General features: G+C 48.9%; 1 protein-coding gene across 1 annotated transcript in view; it reads right to left on the reverse strand.

Moving 5' to 3' along the window:
- Positions 1-272: 272 nt before the first annotated feature.
- The window catches only part of LOC139402870 (E3 ubiquitin-protein ligase DTX4-like), a 39,215-nt gene continuing 14,269 nt past the window's right edge, over positions 273-25,218 (reverse strand). Inside the window, exons 3-7 of the mRNA XM_071146764.1 lie at positions 19,668-20,694; positions 5,264-5,487; positions 3,492-3,553; positions 2,721-3,107; positions 273-1,680 (exon numbers count right to left, since the gene is read on the reverse strand). Of these exons, the coding sequence (XP_071002865.1) occupies positions 1,459-1,680; positions 2,721-3,107; positions 3,492-3,553; positions 5,264-5,487; positions 19,668-20,694 (1,922 nt within the window). The 3' untranslated portion in view covers positions 273-1,458. The remainder of the gene's footprint in view (positions 1,681-2,720; positions 3,108-3,491; positions 3,554-5,263; positions 5,488-19,667; positions 20,695-25,218) is intronic.

A 25,218-nucleotide genomic window follows, 5' to 3' on the forward strand; every position in this document is an offset into this window, starting at 1 on the left:
TACAGTGTGGATATGCTACGGATGTTGTTTGTTTAATAGTGAGGTATTTATTGGTTTTAGTCTGGTCATTAATGCAATGATAAAACTCAGTTCTTCTTCACAGGCTATTATGTTCCTTATCGGACTCCCTCCTCACCCACCAACACACCACAACCTGTCCAATCTTTAAGTTCTGGGTTCCTGGTGTCTTCTCACCTGCTTTCAAACACTGGTGGCTCATATCATGGCCCATTTCTCAAGTGCGTCTTCCCAGGGAATCTCAAATGCTCGTCTCCTTTATAAAAGTAAGCAGCACTCGATTTATTGACATGTCCCCCTTTTCCATACATACAACGGGTACATACAGTACAAACAGCAAGACATCGGTTCAGAATCAACAACTATCTGAATTGGAAAGGAAGGGAAAGAAGTCATTCCCAGTACCCATCAAGGTTGTTTTATGGGTAGTACCATATATATCTTCTGGGCTAACTGTCATCGTATCATAACATACAACATCCACGACTTCAAATCATTCAGAGTATAAAATAACATTTTGAAATATATGTAAAGAGGTATGACGCATGACGATGTTACATGAAGACAATAACGACAATGCATTCATTATACAAATATAAGCGGAGTATCATTATAAAAAGAAATGTGTGATTTGTTTGTTTTGTTCGTCACATTCAGTGTTTTGAATGTATTTTCAGTAGAGTGGCCACTAGGTGGTGTCTGACTACACATAAACAGTCACAACGGGCACAAGCCACTTGATAATCAAACTCAAGCAGGTGGTTACTATAGGCACGTCTGTCTGTCTGTCTCTCTCTCCCTCCCCTCTCTCTCTCTCCCTCTTTTCTTTCTCACTCTCTTCCTGTGTCTCTGCTAAAGTAGTACCATTTCTAAGTTAATTTACCCTACTCCTATTTAATACTAGCTACATTCTCTTGCCATCTTCTCTCTCGTTTGCTCGCTCTATTCTCTTCCTCCTTTCTTAATACCCTTCCCCCTCCCTTTCACATCTCTCAATCTTTGTCCTTTCTCTCCCTCAGTCTCTTGATCTCTTCTATCCTTTTCTCTCTCTCTCTCTCTCTCTCTCTCTCTCGCTCTCTTTTAGTAGTGTAAATTAGTTAGTAAATAACTTGGTACCGTCTCTCAACTCTTTGTAATTTATTTAGCTAGTACCTAACTATACCAGTGTAGTCATCATTTTGACCACAGTCAAATCTAAACAAAGCCTGAGCCTATTTCTCTCTCTCGTTCCCTCGCTCCTGTGCCATCACTCAAACAAACACCCTAACACTCCACTGTGTGCTTGTGTGATTTCCCAAACCTCTAGGACCCTCCAATCAATCAGCATCTTCAGAGAATCTTCCAAAGTGTAATTGGACCTTTCCCCTCTACACCAAACCGCCACCCCATTTAAGTGCTGGTAGAGTCTGAATTAATTAATCGTCCTGTCTCCTCCTCCTATCATTGCTCCTCTTCCTCGGTGATGCCCTGTGCTTTCAGTTCATCCAGGACGTTGTCTAGATGGCTAGGGTCGGGGTAGCCGTGGCCCGTGAGGTTGGAGCCAAATTCCGTCTTGTGGTGCACCTCGTTCCAGATGACCGTTTCCAACTCGCCTGTGGTGCTGGACGTGCCCACTGAGAAGACCAGGCGCCGGTCCCACGCGGTCAGCAGGAGTCTGAGTACCTGGGGGAGAGAGAGAGCGAGGATGTGGAGGGAGAGGAGGTGGAGAGAGAGGAGGTAAAGGGAGAGGACGTGGAGGGAGAGAAGGTAGAGGGAGAGAAGGTAGAGGGAGAGAAGGTAGAGGGAGAGAAGGTAGAGGGAGAGAAGGTAGAGGGAAAGAAGGTAGAGGGAAAGAAGGTGGAGGGAGAGGACGTGGAGGAAGAGGACGTGGAGGGAGAGGACGTGGAGGGAGAGGACGTGGAGGGAGAGGACGTGGAGGAAGAGGACGTGGAGAGAGAGGACGTGGAGAGAGAGGACGTGGAGAGAGAGGACGTGGAGAGAGAGGACGTGGAGAGAGAAGGTGGAGGGAGAGAAGGTGGAGGGAGAGAGGGAGAGAGAGAGAAGGTGGAGGGAGAGAAGGTGGAGGGAGAGAAGGTGGAAGGTGGAGGGAGAAGGTGGAGGGAGAGGAGGTAGAGGGAGAGGAGGTCGAGGGAGAGGAGGTAGAGGGAGAAAAGGTGGAGGGAGAGAGGGAGAGAAGGTGGAGTGAGAGAAGGTGGAGGGAGAGAAGGTGGAGGGAGAGAAGGTGGAGGGAGAGAGGGCGAGGAGGTGGAGGGAGAGAAGGTGGAGGGAGAGAAGGTGGAGGGAGAGAGGGAGAGGAGGTGGAGGGAGAGGAGGTGGAGGGAGAGGAGGTGGAGGGAGAGGAGGTGGAGGGAGAGGAGGTGGAGGGAGAGAGGGAGAGGAGGTGGAGGGAGAGAAGGTGGAGGGAGAGAAGGTGGAGGGAGAGAAGGTGGAGGGAGAGAAGGTGGAGGGAGAGAAGGTGGAGGGAGAGAGGGAGAGGACGTGGAGGGAGAGGAGGTGGAGGGAGAGGAGGTGGAGGGAAAAGGAGGTGAGATGGTTAGAGACGGATTCATAATTTCAACTTTCAGAGTTTCCTCGATACAACTTCAAGGGAAAACGTCCCGGGTTTATAAAGGACAAAGATTGGGCTAAAATCCAGAAAGCTTTGAGTTGTACTGGACAACAGTATCTGCTACAATGGAATATGTCAAAGCGTAGGTTCTTACCTTGCGTCCCTTCTCGCTGTCTGGGAGGTAGCAGTGACGCGGGAACCCTCTGGCTGTAAAGGGCTTGCCTGGGTTGGGGTGCTCTGGGCCCTGGATGCCAGGCAGGACGTTGTAGATGATGCGGATGGTCTTGCAGTCGTGGTGGCCAGGCAGCGAGTGGGGGATGACGTGGTACTCCATCTTCCCGGGCGGCTGGTTGCCCGTCTTCACGCCGTAGATGGTTTTGCAGGTGGGGCACTGCAGGCTGCCATCTTTGTTGCCGTTGTTGTACATGGCCACCAGGCACTGGAGGTGGTACTGGTGCCCACACTGGGCCAGGCGACCTATGAAGTCACCACCCTTGTAGCCTGACACCCCCCCGAGGGCCTCCATACAGATGGTACAGTTCTGAGGAGAGGAGAGGATAGGAGGGATCCTTTAGCCAACCTGTAAGTACTTAGCTATCCAAAATAGGAAAAGCACCCACACAGCTGAATCAGCTTGTTGCAGGTGAGTGGGAATCATTCAATAAAATTCTTGAAAGCGCTGACGAAGGCTAGCTGGCCAATAGGTAACGTTAATCAATGAAAGTGTTACAGGCCAGAGCAGCGTGCAGGTCTTTCTTTAAATATGTACTTGGCTATCCACATTTCCTTCAACAGATAATGTGTTGTGATGATAATAGACCCGTCCCAAATGACACCCTATGGGCCCTGGTGAAACGTATGGCACTTTATAGGGCATAGGGTGTCATTTCAGACTTAACCAATGACTGGAGAGAACAGGTCTCACCTCCTCTGGTGCTATCCTGACTTTCTGAAGATACTGCTTCACCACCTCCTCTGTTGTCTTACCTGGAGAGAGGAGAGACAGGAGGAGAAAGAGAAGGAGAGAGAAAACATAAGGAGAAAGAGGAGGAGAGAGAGAAGGAGAGAAAGGAGAGAGAAAGCATAAGGGGAGGAGAGAGAGAAGAGAGAAAACATAAGGAGAGAGAAAACATAAGGAGAGAGAAAACATAAGGGGAGAAAGGAGGAGAGAGAGAAGGAGAGAGAAAACATAAGGAGAGAGAAAACATAAGGAGAGAGAAAACATAATGAGAGAAAGGAGGAGAGAGAGAAGGAGAGAGAAAACATAAGGAGAGAGAAAACATAAGGAGAGAAAGGAGGAGAGAGAGAAGGAGAGAGAAAACATAAGGAGAGAGAAAACATAAGGGGAGGAGAGAGAGAAGGAGAGAGAAAACATAAGGAGAGAGAAAACATAAGGAGAGAGAAGGAGAGAGAAAACATAAGGAGAGAAAGGAGGAGAGAGAGAAGGAGAGAGAAAACATAAGGAGAGAAAGGAGGAGAGAGAGGAGGAGAGAGAAAACATAAGGGGAGAAAGGAGGAGAGAGAAAACATAAGGGGAGAAAGGAGGAGAGAGAGAAGGAGAGAGAAAACATAAGGAGAGAAAGGAGGAGAGAGAGAAGGAGAGAGAAAACATAAGGAGAGAAAGGAGGAGAGAGAGAAGGAGAGAGAAAACATAAGGAGAGAGAGGAGGAGAGAGAGAAGGAGAGAAAACATAAGGAGAGAAAGGAGGAGAGAGAGAAGAGAGGAAACATAAGGAGAGAGAGGAGGAGAGAGAGAAGGAGAGAAAACATAAGGAGAGAAAGGAGGAGAGAGAGAAGGAGAGAGAAAACATAAGGAGAGAGAGGAGGAGAGAGAGAAGGAGAGAGAAAACATAAGGAGAGAAAGGAGGAGAGAAAACATAAGGAGAGAGAGAAGGGGAGAAAGGAGAGAGAAAACATAAGGGGAGGAGAGAGAGAAGGAGAGAAAGGAGAGAGAAAACATAAGGAGAGAGAGAAGGAGAGAAAGGAGAGAGAAAACATAAGGAGAGAGAGGAGGAGAGAGAGAAGGAGAGAAAGGAGAGAGAAAACATAAGGAGAGAAAGGAGGAGAGAGAGAAGAGAGGAAACATAAGGAGAGAGAGGAGGAGAGAGAGAAGGAGAGAAAACATAAGGAGAGAAAGGAGGAGAGAGAGAAGGAGAGAGAAAACATAAGGAGAGAGAGGAGGAGAGAGAGAAGGAGAGAGAAAACATAAGGAGAGAAAGGAGGAGAGAAAACATAAGGAGAGAGAGAAGGGGAGAAAGGAGAGAGAAAACATAAGGGGAGGAGAGAGAGAAGGAGAGAAAGGAGAGAGAAAACATAAGGAGAGAGAGAAGGAGAGAAAGGAGAGAGAAAACATAAGGAGAGAGAGGAGGAGAGAGAGAAGGAGAGAAAGGAGAGAGAAAACATAAGGAGAGAGATGAGGAGAGAAAACATAAGGGGAGGAGAGAGAGAAGAGAGAAAGGAGAGAGAAAACATAAGGAGAGAAAGGAGGAGAGAGAGAAGAGAGAAAGGAGAGAGAAAACATAAGGAGAGACAGGAGGAGAGAGAGAAGGAGAGAGAACATATGAGTGTGTAGAGCAAAAATCTTCCACACAATGTAATGAATTTGTGTATAGGGGTGTCTGTGTGTGTGACTGTGTGTGTGTGTGTGTGTGTATAGGCCTATATATTAGTGCTGGTTTTATAGTGTGTCCTATTGTACCTTTGCGGGCCTGTTTCTTGGTGGTCTTGCGGCAGCAGTGACCCAGGCCGGGGACGGGCTTGATGTCCCTCTTGCTGACGGGCGGGGGGTGCAGCACCAGTTTGGGTGGGCGGGTGAGACACACAGGGAACCCCGCAGCGCTCATCAGGATCCCCGTGATACCGGCCAGCGCTGGGTGGACCGGGCTGTTCCCACTGAGGTTCTTCACTGGGACAGTGGGCACGCTGAAACACAACGGGAACCACATGCTGGTTACACACTGGCATCTCACCAAACATACGCCTGGGAAGACTCTGGGAGTTGCAGCGCTGACCTGGGATCAGCTGTTACAGGACTTGCACTAAACAAACCCTCCCTGACACTAACAGACAGAAATACAGCAGGCCCACTGCTGACCCCCACACAGGGTTGGGACGAGCCTAGTCCGTGTGATTACAAGACGTTAACCAAGCCACCTACAGTATAGACAGGTAGAGAAGTCTGTCCCAAATGGCACCCCACCATAGATAGCGCACTACGTATAGGGCTCTGGTCCAAAGTAGTGCACTATGTAGGGAATAGGGTGCCATTTGGGAAGCAGTCGTTCAGGTGTACACGGGCCAGCTGTAATCTCTATTGGCAACAACACCTCACCTACTACGACCAGCTGCTGCATGTCACCAATTCAAAAAATGTCCAGGAGCCAATGACCTGTATGTGTGTGCCCATAAAATTAGAATAATCTATTTCTATGTGTGGCTGTGTGTGGCTGTGTGTGCCCATAAAATTAGAATAATCTATTTCTATGTGTGGCTGTGTGTGTGTGTGTGGCCCACCGGCCAGTCTCCTGATCTGGGTCAAAGACTCATACCATAGATGGTACTGCCAGATATCCTCTGTCTAGCCTGTACGTTTCAGAGAACACGGGTTGGGTCTAAGTGGCGCCCTATTCCCTACACAGCGAGCTACGCCTGACCAGAGCCCACGTAGGATGCCTCCAGCTATATACGGCTCTGACGGTGTCAGTCAAACAATCCCCTATTGTTTGTCCTTTGACATATTTCTGGATGATTCTAGAACGCGCCAATAGCGACTCTACCATTCTAGAGTCCAGGTAGAACGTCTGTGTCATTCACACCAAAGATATTGTACTAAACTCTAGTTCCCCAGATCATCTACTTTTACCACAGACAACACAGCTTTTGAGTGTCAACGATATTGGAGCAGATAGATAAGATATGACGATTTGTGTTGTCCTTGGGTATCCTACATTGTCGATAAAATCAGCAGCAGCACACACACACACACACACACACACACACACACACACACACACACACACACACACACACACACACACACACACACACACACACACACACACACACACACACACACACACACACACACACACACTTCTTCCTAGGGATGGATACTCACATTAAGGACGTGAGGATTGTCATTCTCCCACAGAGGTCAGTCCCGGCACAATCAATTAAGTAATAAACTACAAGAAAACGAGTCACGGAGGAATCGATTTCCTTTCTCTTCACCAGGGGAACAGAGAACCACTAGGGATGTGTCAATGAGAAGTTGAAGAAGAGGTTCCACTCCTCTTTACCCCTCTCTCTATTTCTTTCTCTCTCTCTCGCTCTCTATTTCTTTCTCTCTCTCTCTCTCACAGCTTGAATTGGCTGCTACGCAAACCTTTATTCTGTCTCTGAGCTGGACTCAGTTTCTGTTCTTTCTCTCTACAGACCTCCTCCTCTCCCTCTGTCCTAGAAGCAGTGTGTGAATCGGACCAAGTGTGTGTGCGTCCTGTCTTATATATGTAATCCGTGAGTTTCCATCTGCTGGCCAGTGACCTCAGAGAGAGGAGACGTCACAGAACTGACAGTGAGCATCACATCACACACCCAGGATCATGGATTACCTTCACCACGTCACCGGCTCTATTGACTAATACCACCCTGACTAACCACTTACGGAAACACACACACACACACACACACACACGGAACTGGGAAATCCCCAATAATGAACAACAAACTTGACCACAACACAACCCAGTCTTGACACGACTTTAAATGACTAGTAATATAATAACCACAGAGCTTCCCATGTGTAAACGGTACTGTACAGGCTACACCACAGAGCTTCCCATGTGTAAACGGTACTGTACAGGCTACACCACAGAGCTTCCCATGTGTAAACGGTACTGTACAGGCTACACCACAACACAACCCAGTCTTGACACGACTTGGCCTGGTCTTTTAAATGACTAGTAATATAATAACCACAGAGCTTCCCATGTGTAAACGGTACTGTACAGGCTACACCACAGCAGAGTTGTGGAGTCTAACTAACCATGCTACATCTCCCCTCGACGGGGGGGTGTCATTTAGAATGGGCAAATATTATCAAAAACAATAGTTTTTCCCCCGCGCTGTTCCTCCTGCGCTGTTCCTCCTGCGCTGCCACGCATCACAAACAGGGTTTGCTGTTCGTTTTGTTGCTTCCCGACATGAAATTAGTCAGTCGCTCTGAGAGCTGTGAGTTACTGTCGCTGGTAGCAACCACACAGACACGGCAGGAGGGCTGAGCCTGGGAGCTTTGTTCCTCGTGTTGTGACCCACCAAAGTGAGGATATCATTGCTTTTGTGTGACCTTTCAAATAGACAATTACACTGCATGTTTACATACTGTGCATACTATGTAGTGATGGTAGTATAGTAATAATAGTTATAGATGGTATGTAGTGATGGTAGTATAGTAATAATAGTTATAGATGGTATGTAGTGATGGTAGTATAGTAATAATAGTTATAGATGGTATGTAGTGATGGTAGTATAGTAATAATAGTTATAGATGGTATGTAGTGATGGTGGTATAGTAATAATAGTTATAGATGGTATGTAGTGATGGTAGTATAGTAATAATAGTTATAGATGGTATGTAGTGATGGTAGTATAGTAATAATAGTTATAGATGGTATGTAGTGATGGTAGTATAGTAATAATAGTTATAGATGGTATGTAGTGATGGTAGTATAGTAATAATAGTTATAGATGGTATGTAGTGATGGTGGTATAGTAATAATAGTTATAGATGATATATAGTAATAATAGTTATAGATGGTATGTAGTGATGGTAGTATAGTAATAATAGTTATAGATGGTATGTAGTGATGGTAGTATAGTAATACTAGTTATAGATGATATATAGTGATGGTAGTATAGAAATAATAGTTATAGATGGTATGTAGTGATGGTAGTATAGTAATAATAGTTATAGATGGTATGTAGTGATGGTAGTATAGTAATAATAGTTATAGATGGTATGTAGTGATGGTAGTATAGTAATAATAGTTATAGATGGTATGTAGTGATGGTAGTATAGTAATAATAGTTATAGATGGTATGTTGTGACTACACCACAGCTCAGTTCATGGTCACCACACACCGCAGTTTAATAATGTCCTCTATTAACCAGTCAGTCGGCTATTAAACACTATGATAACATGCTATTATATCTCTATCCTTAACCCAGTTTAAAGAAACTCCACAAGCACTACCTAACGGGTCCACCAGCCACTACCTGACGGGTCCACCAGCCACTACCTGACGGGTCCACCAGCCACTACCTAACGGGTCCACCAGCCACTACCTGACGGGTCCACCAGCCACTACCTGACGGGTCCACCAGCCACTACCTGACGGGTCCACCAGCCACTACCTGACGGGTCCACCAGCCACTACCTGACGGGTCCACCAGCCACTACCTGACGGGTCCACCAGCCACTACCTGACGGGTCCACCAGCCACTACCTGACGGGTCCACCAGCCACTACCTGACGGGTCCACCAGCCACTACCTGACGGGTCCACCAGCCACTACCTGACGGGTCCACCAGCCACTACCTGAGGGGTCCACCAGCCACTACCTAACGGGTCCACCAGCCACTACCTAACGGGTCCACCAGCCACTACCTGACGGGTCAACAAGCCACTACCTGACGGGTCAACAAGCCACTACCTGACGGGTCAACAAGCCACTACCTGACGGGTCCACCAGCCACTACCTAACGGGTCAACAAGCCACTACCTGACGGGTCAACAAGCCACTACCTGACGGGTCCACCAGCCACTACCTAACGGGTCAACAAGCCACTACCTAACGGGTCCACCAGCCACTACCTAACAGGTCAACAAGCCACTACCTAACAGGTCAACAAGCCACTACCTAACAGGTCAACAAGCCACTACTTAACAGGTCAACAAGCCACTACCTAACATGTCAACAAGCCACTACCTAACAGGTCAACAAGCCACTACCTAACAGGTCAACAAGCCACTACCTAACAGGTCAACAAGCCACTACCTAACAGGTCCACAAGCCACTACCTAACGGGTCCACCAGCCACTACCTAACAGGTCAACAAGCCACTACCTAACAGGTCAACAAGCCACTACCTAACGGGTCCACCAGCCACTACCTAACAGGTCAACAAGCCACTACCTAACAGGTCAACAAGCCACTACCTAACAGGTCAACAAGCCACTACCTAACAGGTCAACAAGCCACTACCTAACAGGTCAACAAGCCACTACCTAACAGGTCAACAAGCCACTACCTAACAGGTCAACAAGCCACTACCTAACAGGTCCACAAGCCACTACCTAACGGGTCCACCAGCCACTACCTAACAGGTCAACAAGCCACTACCTAACAGGTCAACAAGCCACTACCTAACGGGTCCACCAGCCACTACCTAACAGGTCAACAAGCCACTACCTAACAGGTCCACAAGCCACTACCTAACAGGTCCACAAGCCACTACCTAACAGGTCAACAAGCCACTACCTAACGGGTCCACCAGCCTCTACCTAACGGGTCCACCAGCCACTACCTAACAGGTCCAGGAGGACATACAGACAGACAGGAAGACAGACAGGAAGACAGGAGGACAGACAGACAGGAGGACAGTGAAAGGGACTGGTGGCAGGTGACTGTCATCATCATCTGTTGCTTCCGGTTCAGGGTTCTGCCTTAACAAGCTTTGAGTTGGAGCTAAGAGGCTTTTGGTTAACCCTCCCTGCAGGTGTCACAGTCACTGAGTGAGTGAGTGACTCACTGTGTGTGTGTGTGTGTGTGTGTGTGTGTGTGTGTGTAGGGCTGGGAATCGCCAGGGACCTCACGATACAGTATTATCCTGATACCATATGTATTACAATTCTCACGATTCTAAATGTATTTCGATTCGCTACTGTGATTTCATTTCAGACCTCATGTCTGCTGCAGAGGGACAAGAGGGAGCCATGAGAACATGACTTTTAATCAGTCATGGAAATGAAAGTGATGAAAACCAAATGTCTCCGTATTGAAACAGATGGAGAACAAGCTCTGAAGGAAGGACACTGGAGTTGAGGCAGCTGGCGCTAAAATAATACTACGAGGGCTTCCTGAGTGGGGCAGCAGTCTACGGCACTGCATCGCATGTATCGCAACGGGCTTGTTGACCTGTTAGGTAGTGGCTTGTTGACCCGTTAGGTAGTGGCTTGTTGACCCGTTAGGTAGTGGCTTGTTGTGGCGTCTCTACAGACCCGGGTTTGATCCCAGGCTGTATTACAAGCGACCGTGATCGGGAGGTCCCACAGGGACTGTGGGTGTTAAGAAGGGTGGTTAGGCGGGTCATGCTTCAGAGCACACATGACTCCACCTTCGCCACCCGAGCCTGTTGGGGAGTTACAGCGATGAGACAAGATCAGAACTGGGGGTAAAATACATGTGTTCAATCTTGCGATATTGTCAAAACAACAAGACACGATATATCGTCAAAAATGATATATCCCCATATGTTACTGTATAGATTTTTTCAGAAAGAACCCTTTGGTGGTGAAAAAAGTTCCACTTGGAACCCCCAAAAATGGTTTTCACAGCGTTCTCCTATGGGGACAGTTGAACAACCCTTATGGTTCTAGGTAGCTACTTCTTCTCTAAGAGTTTACAGTAGATCCAGTCTGACCTCAAGTCAGTGTTGTTGACAACTTGACACACACACAGGGGTCATGTTAAGTGCTGAATGGCCTATTAGACCTATGACCAGACCTGAGCTGAATGAAGATGGAGACAGTAACCAGTCAGTGAGGTTATTAATACTACAGTAAGCCGTACGAGACCGCTGACCGTGCAGCGTGACGGTTATTGTGAGGTAGAAATGCACTGTGGAGAAGGTTTAGTCTCGTTTGAGCCCCAGCTTATCTACAATGCATTAACACAATTCCCAGCTGTCCTACTGACACACACACACACACACACACACACCTGGAACAATGAGTGAGTCAGAGAGTGAATGACCAGTGTACAACCCTAAACCATGAATGAAAGAAAAGCAAGAGACAGAGAGACAGAAAGACAGAGACAACCACTCATCATTACACACACAGCAACTAGAGACCATAGGTGTAATCCACCATAATATATATATATATATATATATATATATATATATATATATATATATATATATATATATATATATATATATATATATATATACACACACACTGCTCAAAAAAATAAAGGGAACACTAAAATAACACATCCTAGATCTGAATGAATGAAATATTCTTATTAAATACTTTTTTCTTTACATAGTTGAATGTGCTGACAACAAAATCACACAAAAATGATCAATGGAAATCAAATTTATCAACCCATGGAGGTCTGGATTTGGAGTCACACTCAAAATTAAAGTGGAAAACCACACTACAGGCTGACCCAACTTTGATGTAATGTCCTTAAAACAAGTAAAAATGAGGCTCAGTAGTGTGTGTGGCCTCCACGTGCCTGTATGACCTCCCTACAATGCCTGGGCATGCTCCTGATGAGGTGGCGGATGGTCTCCTGAGGGATCTCCTCCCAGACCTGGACTAAAGCATCCGCCAACTCCTGGACAGTCTGTGGTGCAACGTGACGTTGGTGGATGGAGCGAGACATGATGTCCCAGATGTGCTCAATTGGATTCAGGTCTGGGGAACGGGCGGGCCAGTCCATAGCATCAATGCCTTCCTCTTGCAGGAACTGCTGACACACTCCAGCCACATGAGGTCTAGCATTGTCTTGCATTAGGAGGAACCCAGGGCCAACCACACCAGCATATGGTCTCACAAGGGGTCTGAGGATCTCATCTCGGTACCTAATCAGGCTACCTCTGGCGAGCACATGGAGGGCTGTGCGGCCCCCCAAAGAAATGCCACCCCACACCATGAATGACCCACAGCCAAACCGGTCATGCTGGAGGATGTTGCAGGCAGCAGAACGTTCTCCACGGTGTCTCCAGACTCTGTCACGTCTGTCACATGTGCTCAGTGTGAACCTGCTTTCATCTGTGAAGAGCACAGTCTTGGTGTTCTCTGGCAAATGCCAAACGTCCTGCACTGCACGGTTTTGGGCTGTAAGCACAACCCCCACCTGTGGACGTCGGGCCCTCATACCACCCTCATGGAGTCTGTTTCTGACCGTTTGAGCAGACACATGCACATTTGTGGCCTGCTGGAGGTAATTTTGCAGGGCTCTGGCAGTGCTCCTCCTGCTCCTCCTTGCACAAAGGCGGAGGTAGCGGTCCTGCTGCTGGGTTGTTGCCCCCCTACGGCCTCCACAACATCTCCTGATGTACTGGCCTGTCTCCTGGTAGCGCCTCCATGCTCTGGACACTACGCTGACAGACACAGCAAACCTTCTTGCCACATCTCGCATTGATGTGCCATCCTGGATGAGCTGCACTACCTGAGCCACTTGTGTGGGTTGTAGACTCCGTCTCATGCTACCACTAGAGTGAAAGCACCGCCAGCATTCAAAAGTGACCAAAACATCAGCCAGGAAGCATAGGAACTGAGAAGTGGTCTGTGGTCCCCACCTGCAGAACCACTCCTTTATTGGGGGTGTCATACTAAATGCCTATAATTTCCACCTGTTGTCTATTTCATTTGCACAACAGCATGTGAAATTTATTGTCAATCAGTGTTGCTTCCTAAGTGGACAGTTTGATTTCACAGAAGTGTGATTGACTTGGAGTTACATTGTGTTGTTTAAGTGTTCCCTTTATTTTTTTGAGCAGTGTATATATATATATATATATATATATACACACACTTGACACACACATGTACCCACTCAGACACACTGACACACACATGTACCCACTCAGACACACTGACACACACACATGTACCCACTCAGACACACTGACACACACACATGTACCCACTCAGACACACTGACACACACATGTACCCACTCAGACCAGTGGAGGCTGCTGAGGGGAGGACGGCTCATAATAATGTCCAGAACGGAGCAAACGGAATGGCATCAAACACCTGGAAACCATGGAAACCATGTGTTTGATGTTTTTTGATACCATTCCAATGATTCTGCTCCAGTCATTACCACGAGTGTATCCTCCCCAATTAAGGTGCCACCAACCACCTGTGACGCAGACGCAGTGACACACACTAGCATGTCTGCACTCCGATAGTTACACACACCGTTGTAGGCCTCCACAAAGCCCTAAATAGAGGAGATCTTCACTAACACATGGCCTGCTTCACCTACAGTACATAGGCACTAACACATGGCCTGCTTCACCTACAGTACATAGGCACTAACACATGGCCTGCTTCACCTACAGTACATAGGCACTAACACATGGCCTGCTTCACCTACAGTACATAGGCACTAACACATGGCCTGCTTCACCTACAGTACATAGGCACTACCACATGGCCTGCTTCACCTACAGTACATAGGCACTACCACATGGCCTGCTTCACCTACAGTACATAGGCACTACCACATGGCCTGCTTCACCTACAGTACATAGGCACTAACACATGGCCTGCTTCACCTATAGTACATAGGCACTAACACACGGCCTGCTTCACCTACAGTACATAGGCACTAACACATGGCCTGCTTCACCTACAGTACATAGGCACTAACACATGGCCTGCTTCACCTACTGTACATAGGCACTAACACATGGCCTGCTTCACCTACAGTACATAGGCACTAACACATGGCCTGCTTCACCTACAGTACATAGGCACTACCACATGGCCTGCTTCACCTACAGTACATAGGCACTACCACATGGCCTGCTTCACCTACAGTACATAGGCACTAACACATGGCCTGCTTCACCTATAGTACATAGGCACTAACACACGGCCTGCTTCACCTACAGTACATAGGCACTAAGACATGGCCTGCTTCACCTACAGTACATAGGCACTACCACATGGCCTGCTTCACCTACAGCACATAGGCACTACCACATGGCCTGCTTCACCTACAGTACATAGGCACTACCACATGGCCTGCTTCACCTACAGTACATAGGCACTACCACATGGCCTGCTTCACCTACAGTACATAGGCACTAACACATGGCCTGCTTCACCTATAGTACATAGGCACTAACACACGGCCTGCTTCACCTACAGTACATAGGCACTAACACATGGCCTGCTTCACCTACAGTACATAGGCACTAACACATGGCCTGCTTCACCTACAGTACATAGGCACTAACACATGGCCTGCTTTACCTACTGTACATAGGCACTAACACATGGCCTGCTTCACCTACAGTACATAGGCACTAACACATGGCCTGCTTCACCTACAGTACATAGGCACTACCACATGGCCTGCTTCACCTACAGTACATAGGCACTACCACATGGCCTGCTTCACCTACAGTACATAGGCACTAACACATGGCCTGCTTCACCTATAGTACATAGGCACTAACACACGGCCTGCTTCACCTACAGTACATAGGCACTAAGACACGGCCTGCTTCACCTACAGTACATAGGCACTAACACATGGCCTGCTTCACCTATAGTACATAGGCACTAACACACGGCCTGCTTCACCTACAGTACATAGCCACTAACACATGGCCTGCTTCACCTACAGTACATAGGCACTAACACATGGCCTGCTTCACCTACAGTACATAGGCACTAAGACATGGCCTGCTTCACCTACAGTACATAGGCACTAACACATGGCCTGCTTCACCTATAGTACATAGGCACTAACACACGGCCTGCTTCACCTACAGTACATAGGCACTAAGACACGGCCTGCTTCACCTACAGTACATAGGCACTAACACATGGCCTGCTTCACCTATAGTACATAGGCACTAACACACGGCCTGCTTCACCTACAGTACATAGCCACTAACACATGGCCTGCTTCACCTACAGTACATAGGCACTAACACATGGCCTGCTTCACCTACAGTACATAGGCACTAAGACATGGCCTGCTTCACCTACAGTACATAGGCACTAACACATGGCCTGCTTCACCTATAGTACATAGGCACTAACACATTTGACCTTAAAGGCTCAGTGCAGTCAAAAACGTGATTTCCATATTTTTTTATATACACCGAGTGTACAAAACATTGAGTACACCTGTTCTTTTAATGACAGACTGATAAGGTGAATCCAGATGAAAGCTGTGATTCCTTATTGATGTCACATGTTACATCCACTTCAAATCAGCATAGATGAAGGGGAGGAGTCAGGTTAAAAAAGGATTTTTAAGTCTTGAGAGAATTGAGACATGGATTGTGTATGTGTACCATTCAGAGGGTGAAGAGGCAAGACAAAATATTTTAGTGCCTTTGAACGGGGTATTGTTGGTGCACCAGTTTGTGTCAAGAACTGCAACGTTGCTGGGTTTTTCACGCTCAACAGTTTCCCATGCGTGTCATGAATGGTCCACCACCCAAAGGACATTCAGCCAACTTAACACAACTGTGGGAAGCATTGAAGTCAACATGGGCCAGCATCCCTGTGGAACGCTTTTGACACCCTTGCAGAGTCCATGCCTGACGAGTTGAGGCTGTTCTGGGGGCAAGGGGGGGGGGGGGGGGGGTGCGACTCCATATCAGGAAGTTGTCCTTAATGTTTTGTACACTCAGTGTATATTTCCACGCTTCGAGGTTGGAATAATACTGAGAGATTGTGAAAGTGATGATAATGTCCTTTTAGTGTAAGAGCTGTTTTGCGGGGGATGGAGTTTTGGCCTCCCTGGTGACATCACCAGGCGGGAAATTAGTTAACAGACCAATAAGAAAGAGAGTTCCAAACCTCTCTGCCAATAATAACTTGTTTTCAGTTGTCCCCTCCCCACTCAGACCCCTCCCAGACAGCCCGAGCAGAATTCTTGTTTGAGAAATGACTCTTTGCTAAGAAGCTATTTTTGTTTCTTTTTGACCATTTGAATTGAAAACCATCGCAGTCAGGTACCTAATTGTTAGCCAGTAATGATTTGATATTGAGATAAAAACATCTGCATTGGGCCTTTACTACATGGAGCCCATTATCCAGAATGCAGATGAAACAAATGAACTGAATGTCTTTCCCACGCTCCTCTTCATCGACGTCCTTCACCCAGATCTCTATTTGTTTCTTTCTCTTCCATTCATCTGTTCCTCTTTTCTCAGGGTCAGATGAGGTCTTACTTTTTCCAAGGCCCTTCCCCTCTGAGTCTGTTGTTTTATCTGTATATTCCTCTCCCTTCTTTATATCCTACCATCTCTCTCTCTCTCCCTCTCTCACTCTCCCTCACTCACTCACTCTCACACCTCCTGTGCTAATTAGTTAATAATGACATTATTATAGACTTGAATTAGCATCTCTGCATCTCAGCCGGGTGAGAAACTCTGGTTCCTAGATAATCACACTTCCTGCTTCTGAATAGGATGCAGTTTCTCCTGAATCCTGATCTAAGATCAGTTTGGTTAAGGTTAGGATTAGGAAGGCTGATCCTAGATCTACTAAGACTACTGTACTAGTCAACCTAGTGCACTCAGTGTACATACTTTACTAGTTAGCTTAGGAAGACAATGGAATGTGGACATTGCAGTGCACAGTTTATTTCTCTTTGGGGTTGTTTGTTTGTGTATCTAGTGTCTTAGTGGGAGAGGGGCAGACAGACAGTGAGACTGGGGAGGGTGGTGGAGGAGAGGAGGGTGGGGTGGGGGAGAGGAGGGTGGGGTGGGGGAGAGGAGAAAGGAGGGTGGCTGGGGGAGAGGAGGGTGGGGGAGAAGAGGGAGAGGAGGGTGGGGGAGAGGCGGGTGGGGAGAAGAAAGAGAGGAGGGTGGGGGAGAGGAGGGTTGGGTGTGGGAGAAGAGAGAGGAGGGTGCGGTGGGAGAGCCTCTTGACCCCTAGTGACCCTAACCCCCACTCCATCACACACTCCTCCCCTTCTTTGTTATCTCTCTTCCTCTCCTCCCCCTCCTCTCCTCCCTGTGTCCCCAGATGGTCATGAAGATTGTTGCTCCCAAGGCTAAATCATTCAAACTCCCAAGCATTCTCATACTCTCGTGTGTAAGTACACACACACACTTAAAACACCAGTTTGTTATTCCATAACTTTGGTACATTTGAAAATTGCTAACCAATATGCTGTATGAAAACGGCATCACAGCCAGACAAAGCAGTAGATTGGTGGACTATTAAAGTGGCAGAGAGCTCCCCTATTGGCCAGACACAGTCAATGCAACATAACCCTGTTGCGTTACAAAATACTGTACCTGTTGCCATTTTTTTACTTTTGGCTCGGTTTCCAGAGATTCTATTAACCTTGCTCTCTCTCTCTCTCTCTCTTCAATTAAATTCAATTCTATTTAAGGGTTTTATTGGCATGGGAAACAGTTTACATCGCCAAAGCAAGTGAAATGATAAACAAAAGTGAAATAAACAAAAAGTGAGGAGTAAATATTACTCACACAACTTCCCAAATAATAGAGACATTTAACATGCCATTATGTCTATATACAGTGTAATGGTGTTACCACACTGTCTCCCTCTCTCTTCTCTTTTCTCAGCCCTCTGAAACCCTTCCTCCCCCTTTCTGTTTTCACTCTGTCGTCTCTTTCTCACACTCCCCCACTAGAAGAAAGAGAGACACATTCCTGCAGCTTTGTGAGGACGTCAATATTGACTTTCTCTGTGTGTGTGTCCCCCTTGGTTTGAAACAATTTCACAACTCCGCGTGTGTGCGACAACTGACTGACAACGTAACACTGCTCTGCATATTACAATCAACAATCTAGGTTTGCTCCCTCCCTCCCTTCCTCCCTCCCTCCCTCCCTCCCTCCCTCCCTCCCTCCCTCCCTCCGGCTGTGGCCTGATTGTGATCAATCTCTGCTAGTTGCTGAGTTGTTCCTTTGTCCGTCCCTCCCCTCCTTCCCTCTGACAGTGTCTGTGTCTAGCTGGCTATGTCTACCCCCCCAAACTCCCTAAATGTAGGTCTCTCTTGCTCCCCAACCCCCCAAGATCCTCCTTGACAAAAGCCTCAAGACAGACCGAGACGGAGCATTACAATGATGACTGTGGCTTCTGCTTTTGTCTTCCTTCTACCCCCGCACTCCCTACTATCCAGAAATCCCTTCACCCCCATGCATATATCCCTCGACCTCCCCTCCTCCGCCCCTAACCTTCTACTCCCCAAAAACAACCCCCCTACCTGCCTCACTGCTCCCCCAGCCCAGACCCTGTTGTTCCGGGCTGGCCACTGCAGAGGCGGGCATTGTGTTGCGAATGCCGACTAGGCCTCAATGCAGCCACAAAGGTTGCCGTGGAAACGCTTGGGCGCACACAATAGAGCCCGGGATGGGCCCCCAGAACACAGGAGTCCTGGGAAACCCAAAGAGAGAGAGAGAGACAGAGCGAAGGAAGAGTCGGAGGGGGTGGGCGAGTGCAGGGTAGAGGGGGAAGAGAGTGACGGTGGGAGGCCTCCTCCCCTCCCTCCATCCCCTCATTCCTCCCCTCCCTCCATCCCCTCATTCCTCCCCTCCCTCCATCCCCTCATTCCCTCATTCCATCCCCTCATTCCCCCCCTCCCTCCATCCCCTCATTCCTCCCCTCCCTCCATCCCCTCATGCCTCCCCTCCCTCCATCCCCTCATTCCTCCCCTCCCCTCATTCCATCCCCTCATTCCCCCATTCCATCCCCTCATTCCCCCCCTCCCTCCATCCCCTCATTCCTCCACAACCACTCCTTTCTTTCTGGACCCCAGATGGTCATCTGTCAGAGGGGCTGCTGGGAGAGTTAGATGCGTCCTCCCTCTCACAAGTAGACACAGTCCCACATCCACTGACCCGTAGACTCACATCCAAAGAGGAGAAGAATGTAGCCATCTCAACAACACAGTGTTTCCATAATGGAAGACCAAGTAGAACCAGATGAGATCATCCAGAATCATTCAGTCATAACAACAACTCAACCAAAACCATCTCACTCACCGTGGCAACCACTGAGTGTTTGTGTGTATCAGTTACATCAGTGTGTGTGTGTTTGTGAGTGTATGTTATTGTGTGTATGTGTGTCACTCACCCAGAGGCAATGAGGGCTCGTGACTGGGCCATGGCTATGCGTTGCAGGGCGGGCCGGCTGAGCCCAGCCAGACTGGACCGCTGGGGCAGGGGGGCAGAGCACGCCGCCGAGCGCTGGGGAGCCATGGGCCGCGGCGACGGGGACGGCACGGGAGAGGGCGGAGACGTCACGGCGGTCGCCGGGGTGACGAGCGTGGCCGTGGGCACCGGTTGACTCGTGGAGGAGGGAGAGGGGGGCGGCACGGACGGACGGCGGCCCTGATTGGAGGAGGGCGGCTGAGGGGGCGGGAGGGAGGGAGGAGGGGGTCGGTTGGAGATGGAGAGGGTGCCTGTTTGGGCGCTGAGGAGGGAGAGGGAGCGGGCGAAGAGGGCAGCATTCCGTCGCGGTGAGGACTGGTTCCGGGATATGGAGAGTCCGTGAGGTAAGGTTTTGGAGTAGGCAGATCTAGCGGGGGAGCTCCTGAGTTGGCCCCGCCCCAGGGTGGCAGATTTGGGGCTGGGTGGTTTACTCTGAAGTTTACTCGGCCGGTGGCCCAACTTGTGCGTCGATGACCTCACTGTGCTCTGCTTCACACTAAAGACCAGCATGCACTGCTGGCAGGAGCACGGCTGCCCGGCGAGGGACTGCATGGTCGCTAGCCCGCCGCTTGGGTACACAGCGCGCCCGTTGACGCCCGACACCCCAACACCCAGTAACGCTCCCGTTGGACCCGATCCTGCACCTCCGTTCCTGGGTACCGGTCCTGACACTAGTGGGTAGGCCACGTCGGACCTCCGCTGTATCCTGCGTTGTCTCTGGGTCTGTCTGTTGATCTGGGTCATGCCCTGCAGGTCCACCAGGTAGCAGAATCCCAGCGGCGCCAGGTCCAGCCAGGGCTGTTGGCGGTCCCGGGCCGTCTGGATGGCGATGCCGACCTCTGTGTCGTACTGGGTCCAGGAGCCCGTGTCGTTCTCCCACTCCCACAGCCAACCCTGGCCCGGCGCCGACGTGGGATCGTAGAAGCTACGGCGCACCGGCCGGATCATACCTGCAGGGGGAGATGCTGGGGTTAGTACGACAATCAATCAATCAAATGTATTTTTCCAATGGCAGTTGTCACAAAGGGCTTCACAGTAAACTAGTCTAGACACTGAAGAGCAAGCAGAAGCACGGTGGACAGGACGAAGGCCCTGGATGGAAGAAACCTTGAGAGGAACCAGGAATGCATGACTAGATCATGAAAAGAGTAGGAAATGGTACTAACATTGTCGTTTCAGTGTGGAGAGGTTGAAACAGGAACAGAAATGCATGTGGGAACACTTTCGTATGGTTTTAATTGACAAGCTAGATTCTACCCACAGAAGTGAAAGTTAATATGAGCTCTTACACACATTCACACATCCTCTGACCTGAACTCATCTAACTCAAATGACCTGAACTCATCCCCAACTCAAATGACCTGAACTCATCTAACTCAAATGACCTGAACTCATCTAACTCAAATGACCTGAACTCATCTAACTCAAATGACCTGAACTCATCTAACTCAAATGACCTGAACTCAACCCCAACTCAAATGACCTGAACTCAACCCCAACTCAAATGACCTGAACTCAACCCCAACTCAAATGACATGAACGCAACCCCAACTCAAATGACATGAACTCAACCCCAACTCAAATGACCTGAACTCAAATGACCTGAACTCAACCCCAACTCAAATGACATGAACTCAACCCCAACTCAAATGACCTGAACTCAACCTCAACTCAAATGACCTGAACTCATCTAACTCAAATGACATGAACTCAACCCCAACTCAAATGACCTGAACTCAAATGAAAGTATTTCCAAATGCAGTCAGCCAAACAGCTACAAAGACACTCTTAATGACCAACAGTAATACAGTTGTTTAGGGAAGCGAATAGTTGTCAAAATTCCATTTGAAATGCATATTGGTTCATGATGAATCGATAGTGATAACCATAGAGATGTTTAATGGGTTTAAAATCAACCAAACCAGCAGGCCTAGTATGGCACCAAACATCGGTGCCAAACCGAGGAGGATCAAGAACCGTCCAATCAGAGACGAGCTTGGTAACCAGGGGCAACGTGTGGCACGACCATTCAGCCAATGCCAAGGTAGAGAGAAGAGGGACCCACACTGAGGCCTGGCTGAGACAAACTGGGACACACAGACATCAAAAGAGGTGCCTGAATGCAGCAGGCCTAGCGATGTTTGTTAGAGGCACACAGTCAAGGGTATTGTGTGTGTGAGAGAGAGAGACCCTTTGAATTGAGAGAGAGAGAGAGAGAGAGAGAGAGAGAGAGAGAGAGAGAGAGAGAGAGACCCTTTGAATTGAGAGAGAGAGAGACCCTTTGAATTGAAAGAGAGAGAGAGACCCATTGAATTGAGAGAGAGAGAGAGACCCATTGAATTGAGAGAGAGAGAGAGAGAGAGAGAGAGAGAGAGAGAGACCCTTTGAATTGAGAGAGAGAGACCCTTTGAATTGAGAGAGAGAGAGAGAGAGAGAGAGAGAGAGAGACCCTTTGAATTGAGAGAGAGAGAGAGAGACCCATTGAATTGAGAGAGAGAGAGAGCGAGAGAGACCCATTGAATTGAGAGAGAGACCCTTTGAATTGAACGAGAGAGAGAGCGAGAGAGAGAGAGAGAGAGAGAGAGACCCTTTGAATTGAGAGAGAGAGACCCTTTGAATTGAGAGAGAGAGAGAGAGAGAGAGAGAGAGAGAGAGAGAGAGACCCTTTGAATTGAGAGAGAGAGACCCTTTGAATTGAGAGAGAGAGAGAGAGAGAGAGAGAGAGAGAGAGAGACCCATTGAATTGAGAGAGAGAGAGAGAGAGAGAGACCCATTGAATTGAGAGAGAGACCCATTGAATTGAATTGAGAGAGAAAGTGAGGGAGAAAGAGAGAAAAAGTGTGTGTGTGTGTGTGTGTGTGTGTGTGTGTATGGGGGGGACTAAAGGCTGAGCCGGGAGGTCTTCTTCACTCTATAAAACAATACAATGGTTCTAAAAGAGAAATGAGCACTTGACCCCAGGAGCAGCATGTGAGATTCAGTAGACTGTAGAGGAAACAGGCCTCTTTCAGTTCCACAGAAACAAAGGCCAGCTCTCACAAAGACAAACCACTAGCTGGGATGAGGACAGTCACGGGTGGACTGGATTCTGATAGAAACCTCTAGTGGTGGATGACCTTTGAAGAGAAACATACATGTCGTACTTCAGCCCACCTCTTTCCTGGCCAGAAGGATAAACTCCGGGCCCCTCGTCTTAATATTTCACAATAACATTTTTGAAATAAACGCGTTGAGCTCTCGCTACCGTTTGCACAGCGCCGTTCACAACGTGCACGTAAGAAAAGACGGAGAATAGCGTCGCCGTCGACACAATCAATGGTTCTGATTAGCTGAATGGATTGTGGTGACGAGACAAGACAGCCGTGCCCCCCCCCCCCCCTCCCTTGAGTTTCCGTCCTGTGATAGACCCCGGCCACGTCAATGTCCTTCAATCACCTTCTATAGTCTCTACTGAAGACAGAGAGGGCTGTGTTCATTAGGCACCAACCGGACGATAAGGGACTGAAACAGGGAGGGACTACCTGAACGGGTGTGCCCGGATGAACAGGGCCGAGGCTCATCACAGGGGTGCAGCCAGAGGGAGAACAACTATCCACCCTGTCAGTGTGTCTGCAGACGCTCCTCTCTTTGAAGGGAGGGAAAACACTGTTCTCCTTTGATCTGAGGGATAATATCCACCTCTCTGACCCCTTCACTGTCTTTCACCAAGGCCACTGGGGAGAGGGCAGGCTGAGGGGGCTGTTGGGGGGGTGTGTGTGTGTTTGAGTGAGTGAGTGGGGGTATAGTGGCTCATGGAATGTCAGGTGTGTGTGTGTGTGTTTTGGTTTGGGTGGGGGGTGGGTGGGTGAGCAAGTCAGGTGTGTGTGTGTCTACAGGGGGTTGAAGGTGACTTAATAACAGGTTGCTGTGAAGGTAAAACAGTGGCCAGCTGGGGTACCACCTACTGAGCACAGGAGGCTGGTTGCACCTTAATTGGGGAGGACAGACTCGTGGTAATGACTGGAACAGAATCAGTGGAATGGTATCAAATACATCTAACACATGGTTTCCATGTGGTTGATACCATTCCGTTTGCTCCGTTCTGGACATTATTATGAGCCGTCCTCCCCTCAGCAGCCTCCATCACTACTGAGGGACTGTTCCAGCTCGCCCCCTGAGCCTTCTAGTTCCACAAAGGTTCCTTGTTGAGAACCGGTTCTGAGAACATGTCGCCACAGATTACGTTACCCTCCACATCCACTAGGCTCAGGTTACCCAAAGTTCCCAAAGGAATATGGACTCATTTTAACGGTGGATCGTAAAACCCTCCCAACTCGTTCTGTTTGTTTTCCCTTCTGTCTTTTTATTTACAGGGAAGACACACTGAGACCTCGGCCTCTTTTACAAAGGTGTCCTGTATATACAACATCAATATACACATTACACCCATCTCCACCTCTTCAACACCTAGTTAACTATAATCCCAGGTGTTAGTATTGTAATCTGGAGCCTGTCTCTGATGAGTCTCCTAGGGGTGGTAGGGGAGGGGAGCTGTCTCTGATGAGTCTCCTAGGGGTAGGGGAGGAGAGGTGTCTCTGATGAGTCCCCTAGGGGTAGGGGAAGGGGAGGAGAGGTGTCTCTGATGAGTCCCCTAGGGGTAGAGAAGGAGAGGTGTCTCTGATGAGTCTCCTAGGGGTAGAGGAGGAGAGGTGTCTCTGATGAGTCTCCTAGGGGTAGGGGAGGAGAGGTGTCTCTGATGAGTCTCCTAGGGGTAGGGGAAGGGGAGGAGAGGTGTCTCTGATGAGTCCTCTAGGGGTAGAGAAGGAGAGGTGTCTCTGATGAGTCTCCTAGGGGTAGAGGAGGAGAGGTGTCTCTGATGAGTCTCCTAGGGGTAGGGGAGGAGAGGTGTCTCTGATGAGTCCCCTAGGGGTAGGGGAGGAGAGGTGTCTCTGATGAGTCCCCTAGGGGTAGGGGAGGAGAGGTGTCTCTGATGAGTCTCCTAAGGGTAGGGGAGGAGAGGTGTCTCTGATGAGTCTCCTAGGGGTAGGGGAGGAGAGGTGTCTCTGATGAGTCTCCTAGGGGTAGAGGAGGAGAGGTGTCTCTGATGAGTCTCCTAGGGGTAGGGGAGGAGAGGTGTCTCTGATGAGTCCCCTAGGGGTAGGGGAGGAGAGATGTCTCTGATGAGTCCCCTAGGGGTAGGGGAGGAGAGGTGTCTCTGATGAGTCCCCTAGGGGTAGGGGAGGAGAGGTGTCTCTGGTGAGTCCCCTAGGGGTAGGGGAGGAGAGGTGTCTCTGGTGAGTCCCCTAGGGGTAGGGGAGGAGAGGTGTCTCTGGTGAGTCCCCTAGGGGTAGGGGAGGAGAGGTGTCTCTGATGAGTCCCCTAGGGGTAGGGGAGGAGAGGTGTCTCTGATGAGTCTCCTAGGGGTAGGGGAGGAGAGGTGTCTCTGGTGAGTCCCCTAGGGGTAGGGGAGGAGAGGTGTCTCTGATGAGTCTCCT

The sequence above is a fragment of the Oncorhynchus clarkii genome, unplaced genomic scaffold (assembly GCF_045791955.1).
Source record: "Oncorhynchus clarkii lewisi isolate Uvic-CL-2024 unplaced genomic scaffold, UVic_Ocla_1.0 unplaced_contig_2102_pilon_pilon, whole genome shotgun sequence".
Lineage (NCBI taxonomy): Eukaryota > Metazoa > Chordata > Actinopteri > Salmoniformes > Salmonidae > Oncorhynchus > Oncorhynchus clarkii.